This window comes from Vipera ursinii (assembly GCF_947247035.1).
Source record: "Vipera ursinii genome assembly, chromosome: 1".
Taxonomy (NCBI): Eukaryota; Metazoa; Chordata; class Lepidosauria; order Squamata; family Viperidae; genus Vipera; species Vipera ursinii.
The window spans coordinates 136,460-163,543 of record NC_139512.1 but is presented as its reverse complement, the minus strand read 5'-3'; the positions used below and the strand labels follow the sequence as shown (position 1 = coordinate 163,543).

The 27,084-nt window shown below is 45.0% G+C and overlaps 1 protein-coding gene across 4 annotated transcripts; it reads left to right on the top strand.

The window, feature by feature from the left end:
* TPM4 (tropomyosin 4) lies at positions 1-26,869 on the top strand. 4 transcript variants are annotated; one of them, XM_083376793.1, is made up of 9 exons: positions 1-333; positions 3,730-3,855; positions 11,081-11,214; positions 15,235-15,352; positions 16,189-16,259; positions 17,554-17,629; positions 23,795-23,857; positions 23,959-24,028; positions 24,819-25,437. In XM_083376793.1, exons 1-9 carry the CDS (start codon positions 220-222, stop codon positions 24,899-24,901), a joined length of 855 nt encoding a protein of 284 aa, XP_083232919.1. In that variant the 5' UTR covers positions 1-219; the 3' UTR covers positions 24,902-25,437. The 4 variants fall into 4 exon arrangements, with proteins under 4 accessions (XP_083232919.1, XP_083232916.1, XP_083232917.1 ...); XM_083376790.1 differs by lacking the exon at positions 24,819-25,437 and adding an exon at positions 25,715-26,869 and having other exon boundaries at positions 34-333; XM_083376791.1 differs by lacking the exons at positions 1-333; positions 3,730-3,855; positions 24,819-25,437 and adding exons at positions 9,235-9,871; positions 25,715-26,869.
* Positions 26,870-27,084: the final 215 nt, after the last annotated feature.

The following is a 27,084-nucleotide window of genomic DNA, read 5'->3' as shown; positions in this document are numbered from 1 at the left end:
CCAACTTATCTCTTAGAAAGGTTGCCTGTGAAAGAAGAGGGAGCCACCAGGGACACGATCAGACTGTAGCCTACCACAGCGAGAAAGCTCTCAGAGAACTTTATCTTCAGTTGCCCAAGTGCCCATTTGTCTCTACGCAGCCTCCAACTGAAGACTAGCCTTCACCTTTTCTCTTCCACATAAAAGCACCTGAAGCCACCTTTACTTCAAATTGCAAAGATGGAAGCCATCAAGAAGAAGATGCAGATGCTGAAACTGGACAAAGAGAATGCCATTGACCGAGCAGAACAGGCTGAGGCTGACAAGAAAGCGGCTGAGGACAAGTGCAAGCAGGTGAAGGGTCTGTATGTGATCTGAATGAGTGTTCATTGTTTGCAGAGATTTGTGCATGATTTTTCAGTGTGATACAGGTAGTGTAGCTGTTGCAAGAGTTGTATGCATTGGTTATGGTACAATTACTGGAGTAAATACTTGGTCTTTCTTATAGAGCTTTTCCATTTGGGTATGTCTGGTTTAATAAAAAGAAGGACTAGGGATGACATAATAGCAGTCTTCCAATATCTAACAGCCACAAAGAAAAGGGACTCAAGTTGTTCTCCAAAGCACTTGAAGGCAGGACAAGAAGCAAAGGATGGAAACTAATCAAGGAGAGAAGCAACCTAGGAGAAATTTCCTAGCAGTGAGAACAATTAAACAACCTGCCTCCAGAAGTTGTGAATGCTCCAACACTGGAAGTTAAGAAGAGGCTGGACAGCCATTTGTCTGAAATGGTATGGGGCTTCCTGCTTGAGTAACTGTTGGACTAGAAGACCTCCAAGGTCCCTTCTAACTCTGCCATTCTGTTATTTTTCCAAAAGCAGGGCTTGTTCAATTGTGTTATTTCCATGCTAGAGACTCAAGGCTGAGGGGAGGCAGATTTCCCTTTATAAGTGGGGCTTGCTCTCAGGTAAATGTGGGGGTGTGGGGGAGTGCTGCATCCTCAGGAAATTTAAGGAGGAGAAAAGTCATCCTTCATATTCATCAGCATCAGATCAGACAGAAGTTGTTACAATTTTTAATTTTTAGATATAACGCATTTCCCCTAAAGTAGGGAATTATTTTGAAACGTCCTTTTAAGCCTACCTACCCTGCCCTCAATTTTCCTAAATAAATGTCTGAAAGGACTGAAGGCAGACTGAACAGCTGTCTCTTAATTTTCTGTGAGCATGGATGAGGTCATGGCTGATATGCTGGAAGGAGGATTAAGAAGTGCTTATTTGTAACTGCTGTAAGGGGGGGGAGAGCACAAATTGCTTGCTATCTGGGTTTAATGTTGACCTTTGGGGCCAGGGCTCTGGCATGGCTGATAGGGGCTGTGTTACTTTCCCTGTACAATGCAACTAAAATGTGGCTAGGATGAAGCTTCCTTTCCAACTCTGATGGATGCTTCAACTGTTCCAACTATCAGTTCTGTGTGACTTCATAAAACAAAATGAACTGCTATGAATTTACAGAACTAGACATGGATTCAGATCTGATATATGTTTCCCTGTTTAAATGGATACAGCTGTCACAAATTGGGGTTGGGGCAGGCAAACCACATCTCACAAAATTATTCCTATGTACAGCCTGCAGATACGGGCACGACCAGGTGTAGTAGAACATCTCTTGAGTCCAAGAATGGGTTTCAGATGTTCTTTGGTCTCCCCTTTTCTGACTTCAGCAAAGTAGAGGACAATGTAGTCAACTTCACTTATTGCACTAACAGATAATGTGATCTGTTTGATTCTGCTTTCAACCCATTGCAGGCTGAAAACCATGATTTGTCACTTAAATATGTGGAAAGATCCTAGCCATTATGGCTTCTTCAGAAACCTTGGTTATATGAACCATAGCTTACAGCAATGTATGCACCTAGCTAATAACATGCTTCATTGTCTGAGAAATTTTGAAAAAGCATGATATATTTTTAGGGTACCCAGGGCCCACTTTGCTTCCTTCTTCACCACTGGAGCAATTTGGGGAAAAGTAGGGTCTGGACAAATTTCTACCGTCAAACGGCAGCCAGTGAAAGTAAACTTTTTCTCTTTGTTGAAATCTCTGAAGTCTCATAAATAAGCCTGACTAAAATATAGGGCATTTAGGTAGTACAATCCCCAAACCTGAACTGGTTCAGTGAGGGCTACTTTTTTGCCTTTATCTAGGGTCGAATTTTCCTAGCACATCAGAAGACAGAGAAGAGGACAAAACATTCTTTCCCAGAGCTCAGAAGCCAAGGAACAGCCCAACACATTATCACCAGCCAGCCACTAGATAACAGAAATTCTCTTCAGAAGAGGGACAAACTGACACCCCGAGCATGCTCAACATGATATAAATAGCTGCTTTCAGGAAGCAATATGGATTTATATGGGAAAGTGGAAGGAGAGCGAGTGCCATTAAGATAAGAAAGGAGCATATTTTGGCCGCTTGTTCTAAAGCCAAGGCTTGGAAAAAATGACCTTGAAGAAGCCAAATCAAGTCTCACTTTGAGCTAATGAAGCTATTGTTTGCTAATCTATGGTCTACGGAATAAAGATGTTTAGATAGGCTCACCATGGTTTACAGTCCAAAATAACTGATTTCATGCAAGATCCTAGGGCACAAGCAAGTATATCACGTTAGGGATTAGTGAAATGGGTGAACTTAGTATCAGCCCTACAAATCATTTACTGATCACATAAATGCACAGGATTATGCATACAATATGCTAATCCAAATCAATCTTAGCGATGATGTCATTTATTTGGATATGGATTAGTATATTGCATTTCTTTGAATGTATGAGTGCAACTGCTAATACTATTAAGCTACAATGTGGTTTGATTTTGTCTTAGTATAATGTGAATTCATATGCTGGTTAGCATTGTCTGCAAACCAGATAATTATGGATAGTTCAGCAAACGATAGTGGCTGGGTTCACACACCATACCAACCCTAAACCAAACTACACTACAACCTAGCTTAATGAATGAATCCAACATCAAAAATCATGATCTGTAAAATGGTAATATTTCCTCAATTGCCAAAGGGAAACTGTTGGCTGTTATAGAAACACAATTTTCATTTTGCCAGCTGTTTCCAATTGTTTGGAAGACTTCTGTTGAAGGGGCTGAGCAAAAAGGGTATCCTGGGGTCAGAATTGGAAAGAAATTTGTTATTTTAGAAACAATGACAAGTAAAATTAAGACAATATCTTATAGACTGCACCTGAAACACATCTTTCTCCCATGTAAGTGTGTACTTATTTTCCCAGGGAGGCAAAATCTGCCCCATACATACCAGGCTTGCTGTTGAAGAGAAATAATTTCACACATAGAAAAAGGATCCTGATCACTCCCAATAAATGAATATTAACAGACAGCACAGCAAAAAAAAGCATTGATATTAGTGACATAATTATCATAGCCAGAAAAGGAGTGGGGTTTTCTGAGCATTCAAAAACAAGCTAGGCTCTTGATATGAAGTCTGTAAAGGAAGATCAGAGGTCTGGATTTTTGAAACCGACACACAGTAAACAAGTCTAAGGAAAAACTTCCTTAAAAGGGCCACAGAATGAGTTGAAAAGATAGCAGGTAACTACTAATGCAGTGTTTCTCATCCTTAGCAACTGGAAGATGTGCGGATTTCAACTCCCAGAATTCCCCAGCCAGCCTGACATTAGAAAGTTGAGAAACATTGTCCTAATGGCTAACTCTGATCTTTGGCTAGGTGGAGGATGAGCTGATGGCTTTGCAGAAGAAGTTGAAAGGAACAGAAGATGAGCTGGATAAGTACTCTGAAGCTCTTAAAGATGCCCAGGAGAAATTGGAGCAAGCTGAAAAGAAAGCTACAGATGTATGTATAGATTCTTCGTGGGAATTTCTGGGGAGGGTTCTTGGGAACAAGAGAACTGGGACACCAATGAGGTAGAAGACATGACTAGGTGTCAAGAACCTGGACCTGATTCTATCAACAATGTAATAATAGGTGGCTTCTATTACTATTACCAAGGGATGCGGTGGCTCAGTGGGTTAGGACGCTGAGCTTGTTGATCAGAAGGTCGGCAGTTTGGCGGGTCAAATCCCGAGTGCCGCGTAACAGAGTTGAGCGCCTGTTACTTGTCCCAGCTTCTGCCAACCTAGCAGTTCGAAAGCACGTAAAAAAAATACAAGTAGAAAAATAGGGACCACTACGGTGGGAAGGTAACAGCGTTCCGTGCACCTTTGGCATCTAGTCATGCCGGCCACATGACCACGGAGACGTCCTCGGACAAGCGCTGGCTCTTTGGCTTTGAAACGGAGATGAGCACCGGCCCCTAGAGTCAGAAACGACTAGCACGCATGTGCGGGGGAACCTTTACCTTTACCTTATTACTATTACCATAATACAAACTGTAAGATACTTTTATAATGAAGCCATAACACAGGCAGTCCTTGCTTAACAATGGTAATCTGTCACTAAGTGATATGATTGTAAAACACGACACCACATGACTATGGTGCACAGTGGCAGCAATTCCGGTTGCTGTTGTTAAACAAATCATAAAACCCTGTGCTAACTCCCGCTGGCTTCCCCATTGACTTTCCTTGTCAGAAGCTTGCAGTGAAAGTTGCAGATGGCAGTTACATAGCTGCAGGATATTGTGATGTCATAATTGTGAGCCAGTCACCAAGCACCCAAATCATAATCATATGACCGCAGGGATGGTCGCAACTATGTGGATCTGTTGTAAATATCCCTCATTCAGTGCCATTGTAACTTTGGTTACAGAATGAGTGATCATTGAATGTGTATATAATGGTAATTCTCCCAAAACCTGAGGCCTAAGGAAGAAATTGTCAAGGGCCCAATAAAGGAAGAAAGAAGGGATACAAAATTTCTAAGAAATTGAATCATCTTGACTAGACCAGAATTGCATCAGCCAGAGCATATTATTGGTACAACAGACCATGTTTTCCTTTTTTTTGCTTCCAAAAAAGGCATTAGGTCTTATTTTCAGGGGATGTCTTTTTCCCCCCCACTGTCTCACCTCATGGCGGCGGCACCAATATCCCCATCTAGCAGGAACCTGTGTGGCTGCCGCTGGCCCATTTCTTCTGCAGCTGCTTGTGCACGTCACCCCGGGCCTCCATTTCACCAGCAGAGGCTTTTTTTCTTTTCCTGAAGGCCTCTGCCAGCAAAACAGAGGCTCAGGGGTGACACATGTGTCAGCCGGGAGCTCCATTCTGGGCTGCAGAGGCCTTTTCTGAAGACCTCTGCTGCAAAATGGAGGCCAGGACGATGTGCGTGAATGGCAGCGAGTGAGTGCAGAAAAAGTGAGAGGGATCTCGGAGTCCTAGTAGACAATCACTTCAATATGAGCCAGCAGTGTGCTGCAGCTGCCAAAAAAGCCAACACAGTGCTAGGCTGCATTAACAGAGGGATAGAATCAAGATCAAGTGAAGTACTAATACCACTTTACAATGCCTTGGTAAGGCCACACCTGGAATACTGCATCCAGTTTTGGTCACCATGATGTAAAAAAGATGTTGAGACTCTAGAAAGGGTACAGAGAAGAGTAACAAAGATGATTGGAGGACTGGAGGCTAAAACATATAGGGAATGGTTGCTGGAATGGGGTATGTGTAGTTTAACGAAGAGAAGGGTGAGGGGTGACGTGATAGCAGTGTTCCAATATCTGAGGGGCTGCCACAAAGAAGAGGGAGTCAAGCTATTCTCCAAAGCACCTGAAAGCAGGACAAGAAGCAGCGGATGGAAACTAGTCAAGGAGAGAAGCAACCTAGAACTAAGGAGAAACTTCCTGACAGTTAGAACAATTAACCAGTGGAACAACCTGCCTCCAGAGGTGGTGAATGCTCCAACACTGGAGGTTTTTAAGAAGAGACTGGACAGCAATTTGCCTGAAATGGTATAGGGTTTCCTACCTGAGCAGAGGGTTGGACTAGATGACCTCCAAGGTCCCTTCCAACTAATTATTATTATAAGTATGCTGGCAGCAGCCACACAAACTCCTGCTGGAGTGGGCTGCTGGTGCCGGCACCGCTCAGTGAGGTAGGTGTTGGGGCATGGGAGACCTGGCTGTGGGGGTCCTGAGGTAAGCAGGTGTGGGGCCCATGGGGCAGCTTCACCCCCCCACACACTAGCTTGAGTTTTACATGTGCACCTCGCCCCACCTTGTGCAACTAGACAGTGGGACGGAGTGGGCGGGGTATTAATTAGGGCTTATTTCGGAGGTTGGGCTTACATTAGGCACACACGTAAAATCAAACTAGGGTTTATTTTTGGTATCGGTCTTATTTTCGGGGAACCACGGTATTAGCGTTAGCTGGAGAAGTGCACACATTCCCCCTTCCAATTGAAGAGAGTATAACTCAGGGTTGAGCTGTGGAGTTCTTGGTGCTCTCTCAGCTTGGTTGTTCGCTTGCAGACATTTCATTACCCATACTGTCATATTGATGATGTTACTTAGTCAAGTAATACCTCCGGAATACCTCAGAGACCACCTGCTGCCGGCGTCGACTCCCCTCCGCCCTGTGCGTTCCCACAGAGAGGGCCTCCTCAGGGTGCCACCGGTCAGAGAATGTCGACTGGTGGCCCCCAGGGGGAGGGCCTTCTCTGTGGGCGCCCCGGATTTATGGAACCAACTGCCGGTTGAGCTCCGGATGGCATCGGACCTTCGCTCCTTCCGGCGCAGGTTAAAGACCCATTTATTCGAACAAGCTGGCCTGGCCTGATGGGGTAACCTTAGGGTTTTAATGGGTTTTACATTTTGATTGTTTTAATTGGGCAATTATTTAATCTTTTTTTAACTTTTGTATTTCTATTTATATGCCCTGTTCACCGCCCTGAGTCCTTCGGGAGAAGGGCGGTATAAAAATTCAATAAATAATAAATAATATTGAAACATCTCTAAGCTCAGAGTGCACCAAGACCTAATTCTTCCTCTTGCTGATTGATGTGCAAGCACTTTACTTCAAAAACAAGTTAACTAATACATTTATCTGCTATTTTTGTAAGGTCCACACCCCAAAACGGCTTATTGTCCATTTGAAAACACCTGTAACCAAATGGTAGCTTCCACGCTTCTTCTTGTAAGGCCCTTGGTGCTTTCTGAGTTTGCTGCGCTGATGATGTTACCTAGTTTGGTAATGCAAGAAAACAGCCAAGCTCAGAGAGCGCTAAGGACCCCACAGTTCAACTCTGAGGTACAAATATTTTCTTCTAAGCTGCTTCTTTTTTTGCAACTCCTTGCAAATGCACTGTTGAAATTTTACGGGTGGAAAAAAAGACTTTTGCAAAATGAAAGTGTGACCTTTTACCACTTGGAACAAAACAATCAAAACTGATGTGTGAACTACTGGAAAGTTTTAGCATGGAGAGGAAACTAGTTCCAGCTCAAAATCCACTCAAAATCACCCTGGAAATCTCAGCGCCACCCATTTACATCATGTTGTTGCCTTGGCCGCTTTGGTCCTTGGCCAGAGAAAACTGAAACTGTAATTTGATTTACTGTGAACTTAACTCTTGCTTTAAAGAATTTGCACTCTCCTCCTGGGTCTAAAGGTTCTTGGAGCTGTTTCAAGAATCATAGGAGCCAAATGATCCCTGCCCTCAGCATACATTGTAAAAAAAATAATCTGGAAGGAAAACAAGATAGGGAGGAAAGCGGAAGAGGGAAAAAAAAGTTTTTTTCTAATAGCAGGAACTTCTGTGTAGGAAAACCCAGCTAGTTACAATAATTGGGAAGAAAGAGTTGCTTCCTGCTTTCTCCTAAAGCTTATTCAATCTGAATTGAAGACTGCCTCTTCACTCCAAGTCTTCGACAAAATATGTACAAGATTTATTGGTATTCTGCCTTTATTATTTTTACAAATAACTAGAGATGGCAACTTATGCACCACATATTTCCCCCTCAATAACAACCCTGTGAGATGAGTTGGACAGAGGGAGGGGGGAGAGAGGGAGGGGAGAGAGAGAGAGAGAGAGAGAGAGGGAGAGAAAGAGAAAGCCAGTCACCCAGCTGGCTTTCATGGCTAAGACAGGACTAGAACTTAAGTTTGCCTTTCTAGCCTGGTGCCTTCACCGCTGTTTAGCTACACTGGGTTTGTGGGAGGAGATCTACTTTTTCATGCTTTCTTTGCTACACAAGGATGCCTGCCTTGGTCCAACTCCTACCCTACACAGAACAGGCCAAGGAAGCCCCTTTGAAGGCTCCATGTTTGGGGGAGAAAAATCCACCACTGCTTTTTGACCAGGTTATGCTGAACCAAACTTTATGAGTAACTTTAGAGGTGAACACTTTCTCCATATAGGAGCATAGGGGCACTAAGTGAGGGACAAAAGGAAGATGCCAGTAGAAGAGAATATTTGGAATTCAGGATTGAACAGTGGAGTCTTTGGGCTCTCTAGTTATTTGCTTGCAGGTGTGTCTTTACCCAGCAAGGTAACCTCATCAGTCTAAGGGAGTGTGGAGGTTCCTCCATGTTTATATGAAGTAGCTTGTTTGCTTCTTGGTAGTTTCTTGATTAACATATTTTCTGCTTGATGTTTGCTTGGTGTTAATCCCTGCTTATCTGGGTGTTGGCTGTTGGAGAGGATGTGTTCCGGTCTTTTGGTTTCCTTAACTTTTGTATTGTTTCTTTTGAATAGTGTGTAAATGCAGTTTATGTGATGGTTAATTTGTCTGAATGCCAAACTTTCTGGATTTTCCTAACATCTGTGGATTTAGCTTGGTCTAGGGTGCTAAATTTCCCAGCTGAAACTACAGCTGAAGTCTATCCACGTGTTGTGAGATTAAGGAATTTAGGAAGGTGATCCCAGAGCCAGCTCTACAGCTTCCAATTAGGGCTGTGTTCACATATGCTTAACCAGCCAGTAGGCGTTATTTGTACACCCACTAAGCTTCCTTTCTTTTGCCATTTAACATGTTATTAACATCTCTAGCCCATTTTGTTGACTTGTGCTTCAGTATACTGTGCATTCAGAGCAGCCATTGAAGCATGTTGTGCTAGCACAAGTTCTGGCTGCCTTTCCAGATGGATTTTGACCCCTCAACTGGGTTGATCACTTGATTTCCTCCTTAGGAACGGTACCCTGTGTGCTACCGAATACACCCAGGGGCTTTGAGAAATCTTGTTTAGGTTTAGTTCGAACCACCATATATATTTTTATTTTATTTTAATTCCTTTTATATATATATCTTATATTCACATAGTGAGTGGGGACGTATGAATGCGCCCTCGATTGGTGCAGAAACTCGGTTTCTTTCGGGCCTTGAGGTGAGCGGGAACTCTCGCTAGACCTGACAGCGCCGAAGCAGACAAAGCGCAATCCGTCTCCAATCTCTCATATTCCCCAAATTCCCAGCCGGTACGGAGTCCCACCCAGCACGTCCAGGTGGGGCGGCCTGAACCGCCTTCTTGCTGCCACTCAGCAGACGTTTTGGAGACGGAAGCTCGGCCAACAAAGGATACCCGAAGCCGCCCGACCGTTCCTAGCCCGCCCCTCCAGCCCCACCTCGCTCTCCCGGAGGACTGCCGAGCGGCTTCGTTCTGGCTGGGCCAGCGGTGGCCACGTCACGGCCCCGCCTTCCAGCGGTGCTGACGTCCAAAGCCCTCCCCAGCTGCTTTCCTCCCGCCAGCAACCGGAGCCCGCATCCTTGCCGCCGCCGCGGCTCACGTGTAGCTCTCGCCGCCCTTCTCGCCACCGGATCCGACTCGACCCAGCCGCCGCTAGGATGGCAGCCACTACAGGTTCGCTGGAGGCGGTGAAGCGCAAGATCCAGGCGCTGCAGCAGGAAGCCGACGAGGCCGAGGACCGCGCCCAAATCTTGCAACGCCAGCGCGACCAGGAGCGGGAGCTGCGTGAGAAAGTGAGCATCGACGGCGGGGAAGCCTCGGGGCTGGCCTCTCCTCCCGGGCCCCGGCTTCTAGCTCGGCCTCTCCTCCGCTGCCTCGCCTACCCTCCTCTCTTACCACAGCCCAGCCCGGCTAGACCGCCGCCGCCGCCTGGCTATGCCTTTTGCCCGTATAAGGCAAGGCTGGAGGAAGGGCGGACGAGGGTGGAGCCAGCCCGGCTACCCCTAGCTTCCACGTCCGTCAGGGCGGCACCGCCGTCTCTTTCTTCCCCCCTTCCTCCTGCATCGCGGGGTCTGCCCAGAGCGCTTTTGCCTCCGATACTCTTCCCTTTCTCCTCCTCCTCCTCCGGCGTTTGCTCCCAACAATCTCGGCCTGCAAGGCGGGGCGCCCGCCCTGGCTTGCTTCCTCGCTCCCGCTCAACTTAATTCAAAGTTTCGCCTGGGCGAAAAAAGAAGCTCTTGGGAGCGGGGCGCTTGCGATGAATGGTCCAGGCGCACCCAGACCTGGTCCCCGCCCCGTCGCCATCTCGGATGTGGTGGCCTTAAATGCCGACGGATTTTTTTTTGTTTATTTTGGGGTTTTTTTTGGGGGGGGGAGGCTCCGAAGACAAGGAATTGGACAGCTTGCCTGGAGAGGCTCTCAGTGTGGTCTGTCCCTTTTCGTCTGTCATCTTCCCTCTTTCCAGCTAATGAGGAAAAAAAACACACCACAACAACCCAAGTTAAAAATCTCTACGTGGGTCCCTCCGCCCACCTGCCTGCCTGCCTTTCTTTCTTCGTCTTTCGTCTGATGGGTCTTAACTTTTCGGTTCCATAGTGGCTTATGGAGAGGTGGCTCTTCCCAGCCTCTTGCCGGTTCCTCATCTGCAGTTGGAACATTTGCCCAGATCCGATGGACCTTATGTAGACTGAGCTTATACTCCAGGAAGGGAAAGATCTTCCTCTCCTTCTCTGAAACTGCTGTCCTTCTCCTCTTTCAACGTGCATTAATGATTCTTTCTGTGCCTGCAAGGTAGGACTGGCTTTTAACTCTCCGAGGTTTGAGTCTGCCCAGAAGTTCCTCTCAGGCGGCCTTTAGAGTAAGCTGACATCTTGCAGAAATTGAATTTCATGAGGGGTGGGGAGGCTGGCAATTCTTTTTTTTTTTTTAAGTTTCATGTCACTTCAGTTCCGGTCGGGTGAGGTTCTTGCCTTTGAGTAATTGAGGATTTCTCTCTTGTGCAGGCTGAAGGAGAGGTGGCAGCTCTTAATCGCCGGATCCAGCTGGTGGAAGAAGAGTTGGATCGCGCCCAAGAGCGCCTGGCCACAGCTTTGCAAAAACTGGAAGAGGCAGAGAAAGCAGCTGATGAGAGCGAGAGGTATCAAAGGGCTGGTCTGGGCTGCATGGCTGAGGAAGTGCTGGCTCTGACCTTTGGCAGCAGCTCCCCCAGTCAAGAGTAGAGCTAATTCCTAGTCAATCCCACTTCTAAAACTCTTGGTCCTCATTCTGACCCCTTTCGATAACCGGTGGGGATCAGCACTGCCTTATCTCAGTAAAGAGTTTAAAGTTCACATAATCAAATGAATATACAGGTAGTCCTCGACTTACAACAATTCATTTAGTGATCGTTCAGTTACAACAGCACTGATAAAACTGGCTTTGGATCGTTTTTCACACTGACGACCATTGCAGCATCCCCATGTTCGTGAGATTTACATTCAGATGCTCGACAACTGACTCACGTTGTTGACGTTTGCAGTGTCCCAGAGACATGCGGTCCCCTTTTCCGACAAGGGGAAACCAGACTCGGTTCTAACAAGCATGTTGCTAATTTAAGAACTGCAGTAATTCACTTAACTAAGGTGGCGAGAAAAGTCGTAAAATGGGGCAAAACTCACTTAACAAATTTCTCACTTAGCAACATAAATTTTGGGCTCAGTTGTGGTCGTGAGGATTACTTATGTATTGCCCATGTGTGCTCCAGGCCATCCTATAAATATTCTGTAAAAATAAGGGACAAAGAAAACTCTGGTAAACAGTGTAAAGTTAGAAGTGCCTTGACATGTTCAGGATAAGGTCATCATTCATTTTACAACTTTTGCCCCCTTGATTTAGAGTTCGATTGAGAGCCATTTTGCTGTAGTGGTTAAGGCACCCAGCTAGAAACCAGAGATGGTGAATTCTAGTCTTGCCTTAGGCTAAAAGCCAGCTGAGTAATCGTGGGCCAGTCACTTCTCTCTGCCCCGCGACTGAGGAAATGGTGAGCCACTTCTGAAGAACCTTGCCAAGAAAAGTTCAGGGACTTGTCTTTGCAATCTTTGTGAATCAGATACGATTGGAAGAAAAAAGTTACATGGATGAAGACAGACATCTGCTCGGTTCCACCCCAGGCTCTGTTAGCCTGTTTTGCTTTCTCTTACTACCGTATGAGGCTTAAAGTACAAATTGGCCATCCATGAGTTTAAATTTGTTCGTGGCTCCCAAATGCTCTGTCCTGTCAGAGTAGAGTGACAAATTGACAGTAATCAGCCATGTGATAGATCCCCAAAATTTAAATATTAGAATGTCCTTTCCCCGAAAGTCTGGAAAAGCATTAATCTTGAGAATGACAGTCATGCTGATCACTGCCACCGTGAAAATTTGGTTTACTGTAGCTTAGTTTAAATAGTAAAAGTTTTATGTCCTCTTAAGTCAAGAAGATAATATATTCTTGAAAGATTGAAGAACTCCAAGTGGCCTAATAAAAGTGACTTAACAATAAGGCAGCTTAATGAAATAATCTGAGAATTACTTCCTTGTAAAAGGAAATCAGAGCTAGAGACATTTGTATACTAAGCTACCTTAATTAGCTACACTATGAGCTTTGCTTCTGGATTAGCAAATCTGTATTGTTGGTCTTAAAGAGAATCAGCCAAATCATCTTTAAAGAAGTCCTGACAAGTCCTGACAAGAGAGCTGAGGAATGAACAAGAACAAAAGTTTTTATGCTGTTCAGTTCATCTAACTTTGTTTGATGGTTACTCTCAGTATTTTGGGGTATCGATTGGAAATGGAAGAGGGCAGCAGACGTTTTGCTCATATTTGGTGGTATAGGCAGTCCTCGACTTACAACAGTTCATTTAGTGACCGTTTGAAGTTACAACGGGCCAAACAAAGTGAATTATGACCATTTTTCACAGTTACGACTTCTGCAACATCCCCCGAGTCAGGTGATCAAAATTCAGACGCTTTGGCAACTGTCTCATATTTATGACGGTTGCAGTGCCCCTGGGTCATGTGATCCCCTTTTGTGACCTTCTGACAAGGAAAGTCAATGGGGAATCCCGTTTCACTTAACAACCACGCTACTAACTTGACAACCGTGGCCAGAAAGTTCATAAAATAGGGCAAAATTCACTTAACAGCTGTCTCACTTAGCCACAGAAATTTTGGGTTTTATTGTGGTGGTATGGTGAGGACTGCCTGCACTTGTGCCTTGCTTAAGCATTTTTCAGGAGAAGTTTTCACAAGGCTAGGAAGTTTGTTCATTTAAAACGTTTATATAGCTGACCATGTTTTAACCGGCTCTGGGCAGCTCCCAATAAAAAGTTAAAACAACATATACAATCCTACTAAAACTGTAAGACTAGATGGATAAAAACAACAAAAACCTGGCATCAAATCAACCTCCTTCAGTGCCATTATCCAATCATTTTCCCAGCACTTGGGGGAGCGGGGAGCCAGGTCTTCAAAGCTTTATGAAAGGCTAGGAGGGTAGAGGCCTGCTGAACTTCAGGGAGAAAGGTGTTCCATAGGGCAGGGACTGCCATAGAAAAGACACACTTCCTAACTCCCTTCAGATATTTAGGGGAAGGGGCTAGGAGTGTGCCCACCCTAACTGCCCTGGTAGAATAGGTAGATGCCTTTAAGGAAAGGCAGTCCGTCAGAAATGGCCCTCTTCTGCATAGATTGCAGGAGATTAGCCACCGATATCATCTTCTACAGTATTTCGCAACCTCAACGCCTTTAAGATGTTTGGACTTCAACTCCCAGAATTCTCCAGCAAGCAGGAGTTAAAGTTCCTCAGAGCTTACAGTTACTGAGGTTGCAAAACACTACTCTAATAATACAGCGACAAGAATTATTGACCACGTAAGGAAAGCGTGCTGATCATGGCTCTTTGAAGTCTTTTGTTCTGTGTTGTATCTATTGATCTGTATGGTTGCACTGGGAAGCACAACGTGGGTTGTATACATTCTGCTCTAGGCAATGTGTTAGAGAGGGTTTACAATGGAGCAAGTGCCAGCAATACAAACCTCTGCCCCCTTGCCTTTCTCATTGGGATGCATTGGGGAAAATTATTGAGGAATTTTTTTTCCAGACCTCAGCCTGACCTAGCTAGTTTTCATACTCAATTTTCCATTTGCCAGCTTCTTCCCCCAACCCCAAATTTAGTCCCATTCTGTTCAGTTTTCAGACAGTTAACTTGCTGGCAGAAAGACAGATATAGTTCTGATCCCATTTCATTTTGTTGTTGGAAAAAAATAAAAAATAGATATCTGGAGATTACATCATAATGGTGACTATATATTAACAGCCATTAGAATTGTAATAATCATGTGTGGTTGAGCAAATATTTTACCATTAGTTGATCATTGAAAAAACTATGAAATATAACCCCAATAAATAATATTACTACTATAAATTGCTTTGTGCTTAAAAATATACTGAAGAAAAAACTAAGCTGCTCTTAGTGATTATTATAAAATATAATGATCTACTGCTAAGCTTGTAAGCCGCCCTGAGTCTTAGGGAAGGGCGGGATATAAATGTAATAAAAATAAAATAAAAATAAAAAAATTCCTGATGTTCTGCTGTCCTGATATATAACAGATTAACAAAGTTGGAAGGGACCTTGGAGGTCTTCTAGTCCAACCCCTGCTCAAGCAGGAAATGTGAACTTCAACTCCTAGAATTTAAAGTAAACATTAAGTTGATTTATGCATAGCCATAAAATGTACTGTATAAATATAAAGACTAATGAACACAATAGTATATGGTAGAAGCATTATGCGCATGAGTGCTTATTTAAGTAGAAAAGTCTAAAAACTACCAACAACATACCTGGTATAATAATAAAGCATAGAGGGATGTAGAGATGCAGGAAGCCATCACTAGAAGGTTTGCAGTGTGGACAGACTAGCCAGGATTAAGTTCCACTATACACATAATTTTTGCACAGCAAAGCCAATCGCATTTCTCCAGTTGGTGAACAGATGTTAAAATTGCTGTCCATGCAGGACACTGTTGCCTCATTGGTCTTCATAGATTCTTCAACTATGGACCCTACCAAGGCGCACACATTCTGTAGACAACTTTCCCAGAGGGTTTAAAAGTATACTTTTGATTCCTTCCACAGAGGTATGAAGGTCATTGAAAACAGAGCTATGAAGGATGAGGAGAAAATGGAGATTCAAGAGATGCAACTGAAGGAAGCCAAGCACATTGCTGAAGAAGCTGACCGCAAATATGAGGAGGTGAGGCAGCCATCCTGAGAGTCAAAAGGCTCAGCATCTGGGAACACTTTGGGGTGGGGACTCGTTCCTGGACACCTGTCATGCCACCTGGCACTCCGACAGTCTGAATTTATTTGAAGGCTGGCAAGCACAGTTGCCCTAAAGAAACAAGGAAAAGGCTGCAAACTCAAAATGTCAGTTGTCACCCCATGTCTTCCAGCCTATTTTGCTAGAATCAAAGCCCAGAGGTGAAGCTCCTGTTTTTTTTTCACCCTGCAGAAGGCCTTAGGCTTAGTTCCTCCAGTTTAAAACTGCCTCTGGCAGCATGTCCGGGAAATCCTTGCTCTGCTTGAAAGATCTGGAGTAAGAGATAAAAACCTGGCTAGACAAGTCACAAAGTGGGTGGGGATTAGGTAGTTTCCCAACAGCCTGAGCTGTGGTTTGAAAGGTAGCTATAATTAACAAGGTGAGTTTCAATGATGCCCTGGATCTTCATTTTATTTTGATTGAATTCCTGTGCTTCTCGTGAGTCTGATTCGCACGTCCTCTTTGGAATGTGCTCCAGTCTTACGTTGCAAATTTAGAACTTAACATTTCAGTTAAAGCATAAGAGCAGCCCTGATGGAAGCATTATTTGTCACACGGTAACCAAACAGAATCACTGAGAAAATATCAGGGGGATCAGCGTTTCACCACGGCAGTTGGAGTCTAGTGTTCCAAGGAAGTGCCAACTTTATTTTAAGTACCAGTTTGCTATTTCTTTTGGGGGTAGAGCAGATGTTGACCATAATAGGTGCTTCATGTTGGAACTACATTGTTTGGTGCACACAGCGATGGCTTCTTTGGACTTTCTCCAGGTTGCCCGTAAGCTTGTCATTCTGGAGGGAGAACTGGAAAGAGCTGAAGAACGAGCTGAGGTGTCTGAACTGTGAGTTGATCACTGCATGTCAGAAATCTGATTAAAACAAGAAACTCATTAGTTACCTGCAGAGTAACTTCTAAAAGTGCTTGAGGGCATCGAGAATCCTCTTTCCCAATCGGTGTTCTCTAGGTACTTTGCCCTTCCTGTAATTTCTGGGCCACTTTTCAAGGGAAGCTCCATGTGGAGCATCACAGCTAATAATTGAGGCTGTTGGACACAAACTGATTGTGCCTCTCAGCTGTCTATACACTTCTTTGAGCTCTATTCAGAACATTGCCAGACTTAAGAGTCATCTGTCTGTGGAACGATTGGTTTACTTGATTGTTCTTCAGCTTGTTTGCCCTCATCTATCTCTGTACAGCAGACATGTCAAACACAAGGCCCGTGAAGTGGTTTCATGTGGCCCGCGAAGCCATCCTGGAAACAGTGAGGGAACGGCCCCCACTGCCTTGGCCCTGGCCCAGAGACCCTCCTTCCGCCAGAGACCCTCAGATCTGTCCCACTCCTGCCCAGGCCCCCATAGGCACCCTTGATGCGAATGACGTAGAGCTGGCCACGCCCACCCAGTAGGCCACGCCCACCCTGGCCATACCCACCCGGCCCCTTGAGGGCAACTGTAATGCTGATGCGGCCCTCAATGAAATTGAGTTTGACACCCCTGCCCTACTGTGTCCAAGAGAGTCTTGAGTTGTATGTTGTAAGCATTTCTCCCTTTCTGCACCTCTAACCCACCCATTCCTGAAGAACTCTGGCGGCATGCAGTAGTAGGGAAAAATCATAATATTCTCCCAATTTAATTACAGAAAGTGAACACCCCCATACAAGACCAGTAGGAGATAAAGGATATTTGAAACTATGCAGCCTTGACTTCCTTAAGGAGTACTCACAAGATGAGGGCTGGACGTATTTCCGTGGTAGAGACTTCTGTAAAGTAGGAGTACCACAGAGAAGATAATCCCTAACCTCTGAGAGCAGGTCTTCTTTTAATGCATGCTGAAATTTCATCTTTTTCCTCAGGGCTTGGGAGGGTGGATGCTGTTAAATGGAAATGATTTTTAATTTTCCCCACACGTCACATTTCAAAAATGTTTTATGTTTTCATTATGGGTTGTCTTGAGATGTTTACGTGTAAGAATACTGGATACAAATAAATTACAAAATAAGTGAAACAATGGATCAGTAAAGAGGTTCTTAAAACTTCTGATGGCAATGATATTTTCATTTAAACAATGAAACTAAACTAAATTAAACTAAATTAAACACTGAGCTCACAGTGGATGATTTCTTTTGCTTTGCGTAGGAAATGCAGTGACCTGGAGGAAGAACTCAAGAATGTCACCAACAACCTGAAGTCTCTTGAGGCTCAGTCAGAGAAGGTTGGTGGTTCCTAACCTTTTAAAGGTCGGGAATTGGCTTTCATGATTTTTTTAAAGGTTCAAAAATAGATGGGATGGATAGGCCTCTGCTCTTATAATGAACTACTGAGATTTTATTTATTTATTTATTTATTTATTTATTTATTTATTTATTTATTTATTTATTTAATTTATATACCGCCCTTCTCTCAAGAGACTCAGGGCGGTTAACAGGGCAATACGTAAAAGACAAATACAAAAGTTAAAATTATTAAAACATGATTAAACAATGCCCATAGTACAAATAGTACAAATTTAAAATTAAAGTCATAATAACAAACCCACCCCATCCCATCAGGCCAGGCCCGCTTCCTTAAAGAGATGGGTTTTAAGGTCGCGCCGGAAGGAGCGGAGGTCGGGCGCCATCCGGAGCTCTACCGGAAGATGGTTCCATAAGTCCGGTGCACCCACAGAGAACGCTCTCCCCCTGGGGGCCACCAGTCGGCATTCTTTGACCGGCGGCACCCTGAGGAGGCCCTCTCTGTGGGAGCGTACTGGGCGGAGGGAAGTTGACGCCGGCTGCAGGTGCTCCCCAAGGTATTCTGGACCCATGCCATGGAGGGCTTTGTAGGTCATTACCAACACCTTGAACCTCACCCGGAAGACAACTGGCAACCAATGCAGCTCGCGGAGCAAAGGTGTAACATGGGAGTATCGGGAGACCCCCGACACAACTCTCGCGGCTGCATTCTGTGCCAGCTGGAGCCTCCGAGTGGTCTTCAAGGGTAGCCCCATGTAGAGAGCGTTGCAGTAATCAAGACGAGAGGTCACGAGCGCATGAGTGACCGTGCGCAAGGCATCCCGGTCTAGATAGGGCCGCAACTGGCGCACCAGGCGAACCTGGGCGAACGCCCCCCTAGTTACAGCTACAATATGGTCTTCTAAAGAGAGCTGTGAGTCTAGGAGGACTCCCAAGTTGCGAGCCCTATCTACAGGAGGTAATGACTCACCCCCCATAATGAGGGGTGGGATATCCTGAATATCCCGGGATGCCGGTACGCACAGCCACTCCGTCTTGTTGGGGTTGAGACGAAGCCTGTTCCTCCCCATCCAGACCCGGACCGCCTCCAGGCACCGGGACATCACGTCGAGGGCATCACTGGGGTGGTTTGGGGTCGAAATGAAAAGTTGGGTATCATCAGCATACTGATGATACCCAACTCCAAAACCACGAATGATCTCACCCAGCGGCTTCATGTAGATGTTGAACAGAAGGGGCGAGAGGACCGACCCCTGAGGGACTCCACAAGCGAGAGGCCTCGCGGTCGACCTCTGCCCCCCCGTCAACACCGACTGCGAACGTCCCAGGAGATAGGAGGAGAACCACTGAAGAACCATGCCTCCCACTCCCAATCCCCTGAGACGCCGCAGCAAGATACCATGGTCGATGGTATCGAAAGCCGCTGAGAGGTCTAATAGGACTAGAACAGAGGAGTATCCTCTGTCCCGAGCCCTCCAGAGATCATTCACCAGCGCGACCAATGCCGTCTCCGTGCTGTACCCAGGCCTGAAGCCCGATTGGTACGGGTCTAGATAATCCGCTTCATCCAGGACCAGAGGGAGCTGATGATTCCCTTTCCCCCTATATTCTGCTTTAGTAGTCTGGGGGTTTATCTTCTCTGCTGAGATCTTATTAAGAAGATGAAGCAAGATGGATGGACTCAGTTACTGTGATGATGGATTCACCATTGAAGAATGAAAGCTAGGGTAGGGATAGATAGTCATGAAGAAAATCTAGCTATGTGGTCTGAATAACAGAGTAGCAGAGTTGGAAGGGACCTTGGAGGTCTTTCAGTCAACCCCCTGCACAGGCAGGAAACTATACCTTTCAGGAAAGTGGTTTTCCAATCTCTTCTTAAAAACTTCCAGTGTTGGAGCATTCACAACATCTGGAGGCAGGTTGTTCCACTGATTACTTTTTCTATCTGTCAGGAAATTCTCCCTAATTCTAGGTTGCTTCTCTCCTTGATTAGTTTCCATCCATTGCTTCTTGTCCTGCCTTCAGGAGCTTTGGAGAATAGCTTGACTCCCTCTTCTTTGTGGCAACCCCTGAGATATTGGTGTTTAGTTGGTGTCACCAAAGATTGACACCAACCTGATGGCACATACTCAATTGATCAAACTCTAGTCCGGTTTGATTTTTTTTTTTGAAGGGAGTTCCATATGCTACTAGATGAATAGACATATAAAAATGCTAAATAACTTCTATTGGATGTTCATCTATTGCAAAAGACATAAACAAGCCATTGATTTGAAGATCACTTTAGGGTAATAAAACAGGGATAAATATTTTCTTGCCCTCCATGCATCATTAGCACTATCTCACACAAGACTATTTTGATCTTTGCTTTGAAATCAAACAATCCATCACTTGGAGGATGAGTTGGCAGGTGTTTTTTTAATGCAAGGATGTTTAGTGAAAGCCAACATATAGAGGTTTGAATGTTGAATCAGGTTGAAATCAATAGTCAGCCATGGAAGCTCACTAGGTCCCTGCCTTTTGCTCCAGTGGACTGGTGGAGATACAGCTAAAGAAGAGTACTGTATGCATTATGAGCTCCTCTTAGAGCTGGATAAAAAAAATCACACTACAATTATGTCAGTCTTGTCCCAGGAAGAAGCAGGACTGTATTATGGGACGCAGAATATGCTGTATCAAGTCAGTGTTTACTTTCAGTGATCATTTTTATTTTATTTTTTTATTTTTTTTTTATTTTTATTGCATTTATATCCCGCCCTTCTCCGAAGACTCAGGGCGGCTTACAAGCTTAGCAGTAGCCTTCATTCCATGTATATGCCTGCTTATTAGGGCTTTCACACACACCCCAAGCGGCATTATTACAAAGTCAGCTTAATTGCCCCCAACAATCTGGGTCCTCATTTTACCTACCTCGGAAGGATGGAAGGCTGAGTCAACCTTGAGCCTGGTGGGATACGAACCTGCACTAATTGCAGGCAGCTGATGTTACTTAAGGAGGCGTTAGCCCACTGCTCCACCAAGGCTCTTTTGGTCAAGGTAGTTCTCGACCAAAATTGAGACCCAAATTTCTATTGCTGAGCAAGACATCGGTTAAATGAATTTTGCCTCATTTTATGACATTTCTTGCCACAGTTGTTGAGTGAATTGCTGCATTTGTTAAGTTAGTAATCCGGTTCTTAAGTGAATCTGGCTTCCTCATTGACTCTGCTTGTCAGAAGGTCACAAAAGTGGACCACCTGACTCCAGGATACTGCAGCTGTCATAAATGTGAGCCAGTTGCCAAGAATCTGAATTTTGATCACATGACCATGGGGATGCTGCAATGGTCGTAAGTGGGGAAATGGTCATAAGTCATTTTTCCCAGTGCTGTTGTAACTTTGAACCATCACTAAATGAACTGTTGAGGACTAACTGTAGATATTCTCCAGGGTGATCAAGGCCCCTCAAGTCTTTCAACAGTGCACTCTTTGCTAGGATACAGGTAGTCCTCAATCTACAAGCACAATTGAGCCCAACATTTCCATTGCTAAGCGAGACAGTTGTTAAGTGAATTTTGCCCCATCTTATGACCTTTATTGCCACAGTGGCAACAAATGAATCATTGTAGTTAAGTTAGTAAGATGATTGTTCAGTGAATCTAGATTCCTCATTGGCTTTGCTTGTCAAGAACGTCACAAAAGGTGATCCTAGGACACTGCAACCATCATAAATACATGCCATGTTTTTAGTAATGGTTTACTGCTTCTGTTTTGCTTCTTCATCTTCAAATAAAACATATAAGGAGCAGTTGCTGGAATTGGGTATGTCTAGTTTAGTGAAGAGAATGACCAGGGGTAACATGATAGCAGTGTTCCAATATCTCAGGGGCTGCCACAAAGAAGAGGGAGTCAAGCTATTCTCCAAAACACCTGAAGGTAGGACAAGAAGCAATGGATGGAAACTAATCAAGAAAGAAGAACTAAGCAGAAACTTCCTGACAGTTAGAACAATTAACCAGTGGAACAACCTGCATCCAGAAGCTGTGAATGCTCCAAACACTGGAAGTTTTTAAGAAGAAACTGGACAGCCATTTATCTGAAATGGTATAGGGTTTCCTGCCTGAGCAGGAGGTTGGATTAGATGACCTTCAAGGTCCCTTCCAACTACTACTACTACTACTACCTTCTTCATATTATTATTATTATTATTATTATTATTATTATTATTATTATTATTATTATTAATAATAATAATAATAATATAATAATAATAATATGATGTTGCTGAAATTTAGTGAGCCAATATGGGTGATCCAAGAGTTTCAATAAAACAGGGAGTTGGTGCCCCTGGTCTTCATCCTAGAGGAAGTCCAATATATAAATAAATACTGTATATACTTGAGTATAAGCTGAATTTTTCAGCCCACTTTTTGGGCTGAAAAATTCCACTTCGGCTTATACTCCAGTCAACAAAAAAACTTACCGAGGACTTGTGCGCGGCCGAGGCTTTGGTGCTTCCGGGATCGCGTGCACCTCTCCCAAGCCGCCATCCGGAGACCTGCCAAAGTTTGGGGAGGTTTGGGGAGGTGCGCACGCACCTCCCCAAACCTCCCCAAACGTCGGCAGGTCTCCGGACCTCCGCGCCTTGCCTGCCTGCTTCTTTCCGCAGCGGAAAGAAGCAGGCAGGCAGGGTGCGGAGGAACGGAGACCTGCCGACGTTTGGGCGCCTCCCCAAACCTCCCCAAACGTCGGCAGGTCTCTGTTCCTCCTGCCGACGTTTGGGGAGGTTTGGGGCGGCGCCCAAACCTCCCCAAACGTCGGCAGGAGGAACGGAGACCTGCCGACATTTGGGGAGGCGCCCAAACCTCCCCAAACGTCGGCAGGTCTGCGCGGAGGAACGGAGACCTGCCGACGTTTGGGGAGGTTTGGGGAGGCGCCCAAACCTCCCCAAACGTCGGCAGGAGGAACGGAGAGCTGCCGACGTTTGGGGAGGTTTGGGGAGGCGCCCAAACCTCCCCAAACGTCGGCAGGAGGAACGGAGAGCTGCCGACGTTTGGGGAGGTTTGGGGAGGCGCCCAAACCTCCCCAAACGTCGGCAGGAGGAACGGAGAGCTGCCGACGTTTGGGGAGGTTGTGCCCAAACCTCCCCAAACGTCGGCAGGTCTGCGCGGAGGAACGGAGACCTGCCGACGTTTGGGGAGGCGCCCAAACCTCCCCAAACGTCGGCAGGAGGAACGGAGACCTGCCGACGTTTGGGGAGGCGCCCAAACCTCCCCAACCGTCGGCAGGTCTGCGCGGAGGAACGGAGACCTGCCGACGTTTGGGGAGGTTTGGGGAGGCGCCCAAACCTCCCCAAACGTCGGCAGGAGGAACGGAGACCTGCCGACGTTTGGGGAGGCGCCCAAACCTCCCCAAACGTCGGCAGGAGGAACGGAGACCTGCCGAAGTTTGGGGAGGTTTGGGGAGGCGCCCAAACCTCCCCAAACATCGGCAGGTCTCTGTTCCTCCGCGCCCTGCCTGCCTGCTTCTTTCCGCTGCGGAAAGAAGCAGGCAGGCAGGGCGCGGAGGTCCGGAGACCTGCCGACGTTTGGGGAGGTTTGGGGAGGTGCGCACGCACCTCCCCAAACCTCCCCAAACGTCGGCAGGTCTCCGGACGGCGGCGGCTTGGGAGAGGTGCGCGCGATCCTGGAAGCACCGAAGCCTCGGCCGCGCGCAAGTCCTCGGTAAGCTCCGGGCGGTCACTTGCTTCGCGTCTCCTGAGGGAAGGGGGGGCGACTGGAGCGGGCATGTTTCCTCGCCTGCTGGGCGCCGCGATTTGCCCGGGGAACGCGCGGGCCCCGAATGGCAGCGTGGAGCGAGGAAGCGGACAGCCAGGGCTTCCCCGAGAGCCGTGGCCACACAGGGTATTCCTGTGTATTCAGGCTTGCAAAATGGCGGATCGAGCCTCTGCTGGCGGCAGAGGCTTCCAGAACGGCGGATTGGCTTATACTCGAGTCAATAACTTTTTCCAGTTTTGGGGGGTGAAATTGGGGGTCTCGGCTTATACTCGAGTCGGCTTATACTCAAGTATATACGGTAAGTAATGAGATGGTTTCAGTTGCTTTTTTGTGCAATTCTCCCTCCCTCCTCTTGCAAACAAAATGATTAATGTTAACCTTGTTTTCGTAGTATTCTGAAAAAGAGGATAAGTATGAAGAGGAAATCAAGCTTCTGACTGACAAGCTGAAGGAGGTGAGCGAGGCCAGTGACCATGTTGGCTTGGAGATGAGAGGAGGGAAAGTGATGTCTGATTCGTTGTGCAACCTTTTCATTGCTTTAATGTCTGTTCTCAGGCTGAAACACGAGCTGAGTTTGCAGAGAGAACAGTTGCTAAACTGGAAAAGTCCATTGATGATTTGGAAGGTAGGGGATACAGCTTTTGAAGCTTGGGGTTTTCAACAGGGCACCGTTTACATAATTGCATTTCAGTGAATTGGTGTCTAGAAGGCTTTTTCCTGCCCTAGAGAGCTTTATGGCAATCTCACTCAGCATCTTGGTGCAATTTAACATAGCACCTGAGGATAAGAATAAGATTTAATGAAGTGTCCACACTTCTCACTTTGTCATGAATATGACTGGTTGGTCTTTGGATGAGCCAAGCTCATTCTTTGCAATTTGGGCAGCTTTTAGAATTTTTAAAAAAACGATTATTGTAATAATTTAATTAAAGATCTAAGAGCTCAAAGTAGCATATATAATACTGAATAGGGGAGTGTAAAATCTTTTTGAATTACAATTGTTTTGAAGGCAAAGTGCCCTCCAAGGTCAAAACAGATGTTCCAAATTTGAAATATCTCATTTTGATCACATGGGAATGTTTTACGCTTGAAACAACCTTCTTTGGGGCCCAGAGAAATCCAGGGTGATGATGATAGGCCAGTGTAAGCAGCTCAAATTAAAATGCTCTGAATATTGAAGGTTTAATCTTTCCAACATTCCCAACTTTCTTTTGCTGAAATCTTCATTTTCATGATCATCTTGCATTTCTGTGTAAAGTATCTGTAGTGTTTCATTTTTGCATTTAACATTCATTTCTTTCCCTTCCTCCTTCTCTTCCACCTCTCCTTGCTCTGTGGCAATGCCTCTGAACTTGCCTGTGCGTCTGTTACTTCGGCATTTCATCCTGCCTCTCTCGCCACCCTTTGCCCTGCAGATGAGCTGTATGCTCAAAAGTTGAAATACAAGGCCATCAGCGAGGAATTGGACCACGCACTCAATGATATGACTTCTTTGTAGATAAAGACAATGGGGCTTTCTCTCCTGCTGTTCGTTTCTACTGAGGAGCTTCTGCTTTCTTTGCCTCTGTGTGCTTTCACAAGACTTTCTCTGTAAAAACTGCACTGCAATTAAATACATACATATATATACATATATCTATATATATATATTTATTTCAGGAATCTTTTCTCATTTACTGTCTTTCTCTATTTATGAAGTACAAGGCATTTGTTCCTTGTTTCCTGTATAAAATGATAGTCCCTTCAAGTTCAGCTTGAACATTGATTCAACAGAACAGTTCAGAGTTGGAGATTGTTTATGTAACTTTCTCCTGAAAATAAAATTTGATTTTCCATTTGATTTCTGGAAATCACCAATGAAACCGGGCCATTTTGTGGGAAACCCAATCTGAAGTTTTCCTCTTTGGGGTATAAAATCTATCTCCCGCTAATTCCTACTTTGAGGAGTGGGCTGGGCCTTGATGACTTTTGACCACACTTAACAACCGTGACTCTTGCTGTGACTCTTAAATCTTTCACTCGTTCAGTTCCTGTAATAGAGGGTTGTGGCACCTTTGCTCCTCCGGATGTTGGTGAGCCAGACTTCTTGGGTGTTTCTTACATAAATCTCATCATCCCAGAACAGGTTTCTCTCCTTTAGCTAGCCTTTGGGATGAATGTATCAGGCACAAGAATAACATTAAGATCAAGGGGAGAGGTGTAATTGAAGGAACATAGAAAGGCAACTAACATTGGAATGTGAAATTAGAACCAACCTTATTCTTTGAGATTATTGGTTTTTTTCTTAATATTTTTTTCCCATTCTCACCAGAAAAACTTGCCCTAGCAAAAGAAGAGAATTTGACTCTGCACCGAACGCTGGATCAAACCCTCTGTGAACTGGGCAGCATATAAATCTCTGGGGGAAGCACCCAGACTTGGAAGGTCAAGAAAAAAACACACACCCTGACAGTCATGTTTGGATTGGCAGCTTCTTTTTCTGAACCCTTTCTTTTCTTTCTTTCACATTCTGCAAAGAGCAAATATGGGACCAAATCTTTTCTCCCCCACTTTGAAATATTAAGGCTTTAGGCACAGACTGAATGTAGGCTTCTGTTCTTACCCTGTCTTATATGACAAGCACATTGTGAAACTGGAAAAGTTGTCTTTTTTAATCTTTTTTTTTGTACATTGGTCCTTCCAAGGTGCTAGGCCCATCCAGTACTGGAAACACACAATCCATATGATGTGTTCTGCAGAAAATTGCTTTTCATGGCAGTTTGCAATACAAAACACATTTGCCCTGTGTGAATCTGGATGGATCCTCTGTGGTAGTCTCATGTCCTTGGTTTCTGTTAAGCAGTGCCAAAGAATCTTCTCTGCCTTAAGATTCTTGGGTATTAATGTGAATAAGGGAAACTTCCTTGCAAAAATGTAACAAAAGACAAAAGTAGCTTGCACATTCCTTAGGCAGTTCAAGGCTGGAAACACAATTCTATCAGCACAACTGGAAAAGGGGGAATTCTCTCCCCAGCCCACCTCCAATCCTTGCAAAGGCCTTCCAAATCTCCTCCAGAGCAGATAGGGGAGAAGAGCATAGTAAGGGGAAGGGCAGGGCTGGACTGTTCTCTTGGACAAATGGGCTTTAATTCGCATAGCACTGGATTCCACTGTGGGTGCCTTAATTATAAAGGCTGCAACTGTTTTTCTAGTTTAGACCAATGTTCTAAATAATGTCCTTTTTGGTTCATCTCCTTGAAGATTTGAGATGCAGGGGGAAAAAAACCCACATTTTCCTGTTGGTCTACTACTTCCTTGTGCTCTGATAGGGAAAGAGTTGCTTATGTGTTTTTTTACTTCTGTATTTATTCAATTTTGCAAGGTGGGGAAAAATTGCCAAATCAATCTGTATTAAAACTTTCTGATTCCTGTAAGAGAACCCTGTAACATGATTTTTGATCTAATAATAATTTTTTTAAAGTACATATTCCTTGATGTGGCATTCTTAAATAAATAGAAAAATGACAGCTGATGATGAAAGCCGTGTTGATAAATGAGATAGAAGAGAAAAATGAGAGGAACGGTGTCTGGTGTGAGGTTTCAGCTCCTGAACAGAACAATAAGGGCAGCAGAAGAGCGTGAAATGGTGTGTTCGACAACCGGCTTTTGAGCTATATGGCTTCAGTGGCTAAAATTAGAAAC

Excerpts from the sequence above, each read along its gene's own strand:
- TPM4 (XM_083376790.1), top strand. The coding sequence starts at position 220 with ATGGAAGCCATCAAGAAGAAGATGCAGATGCTGAAACTGGACAAAGAG. Across the intron at positions 11,215-15,234 it reads GCAGCTGATGAGAGCGAGAG|AGGTATGAAGGTCATTGAAA; the intron begins GTATCAAAGGGC and ends TTCCTTCCACAG. Across the intron at positions 24,029-25,714 it reads GTCCATTGATGATTTGGAAG|AAAAACTTGCCCTAGCAAAA; the intron begins GTAGGGGATACA and ends CATTCTCACCAG.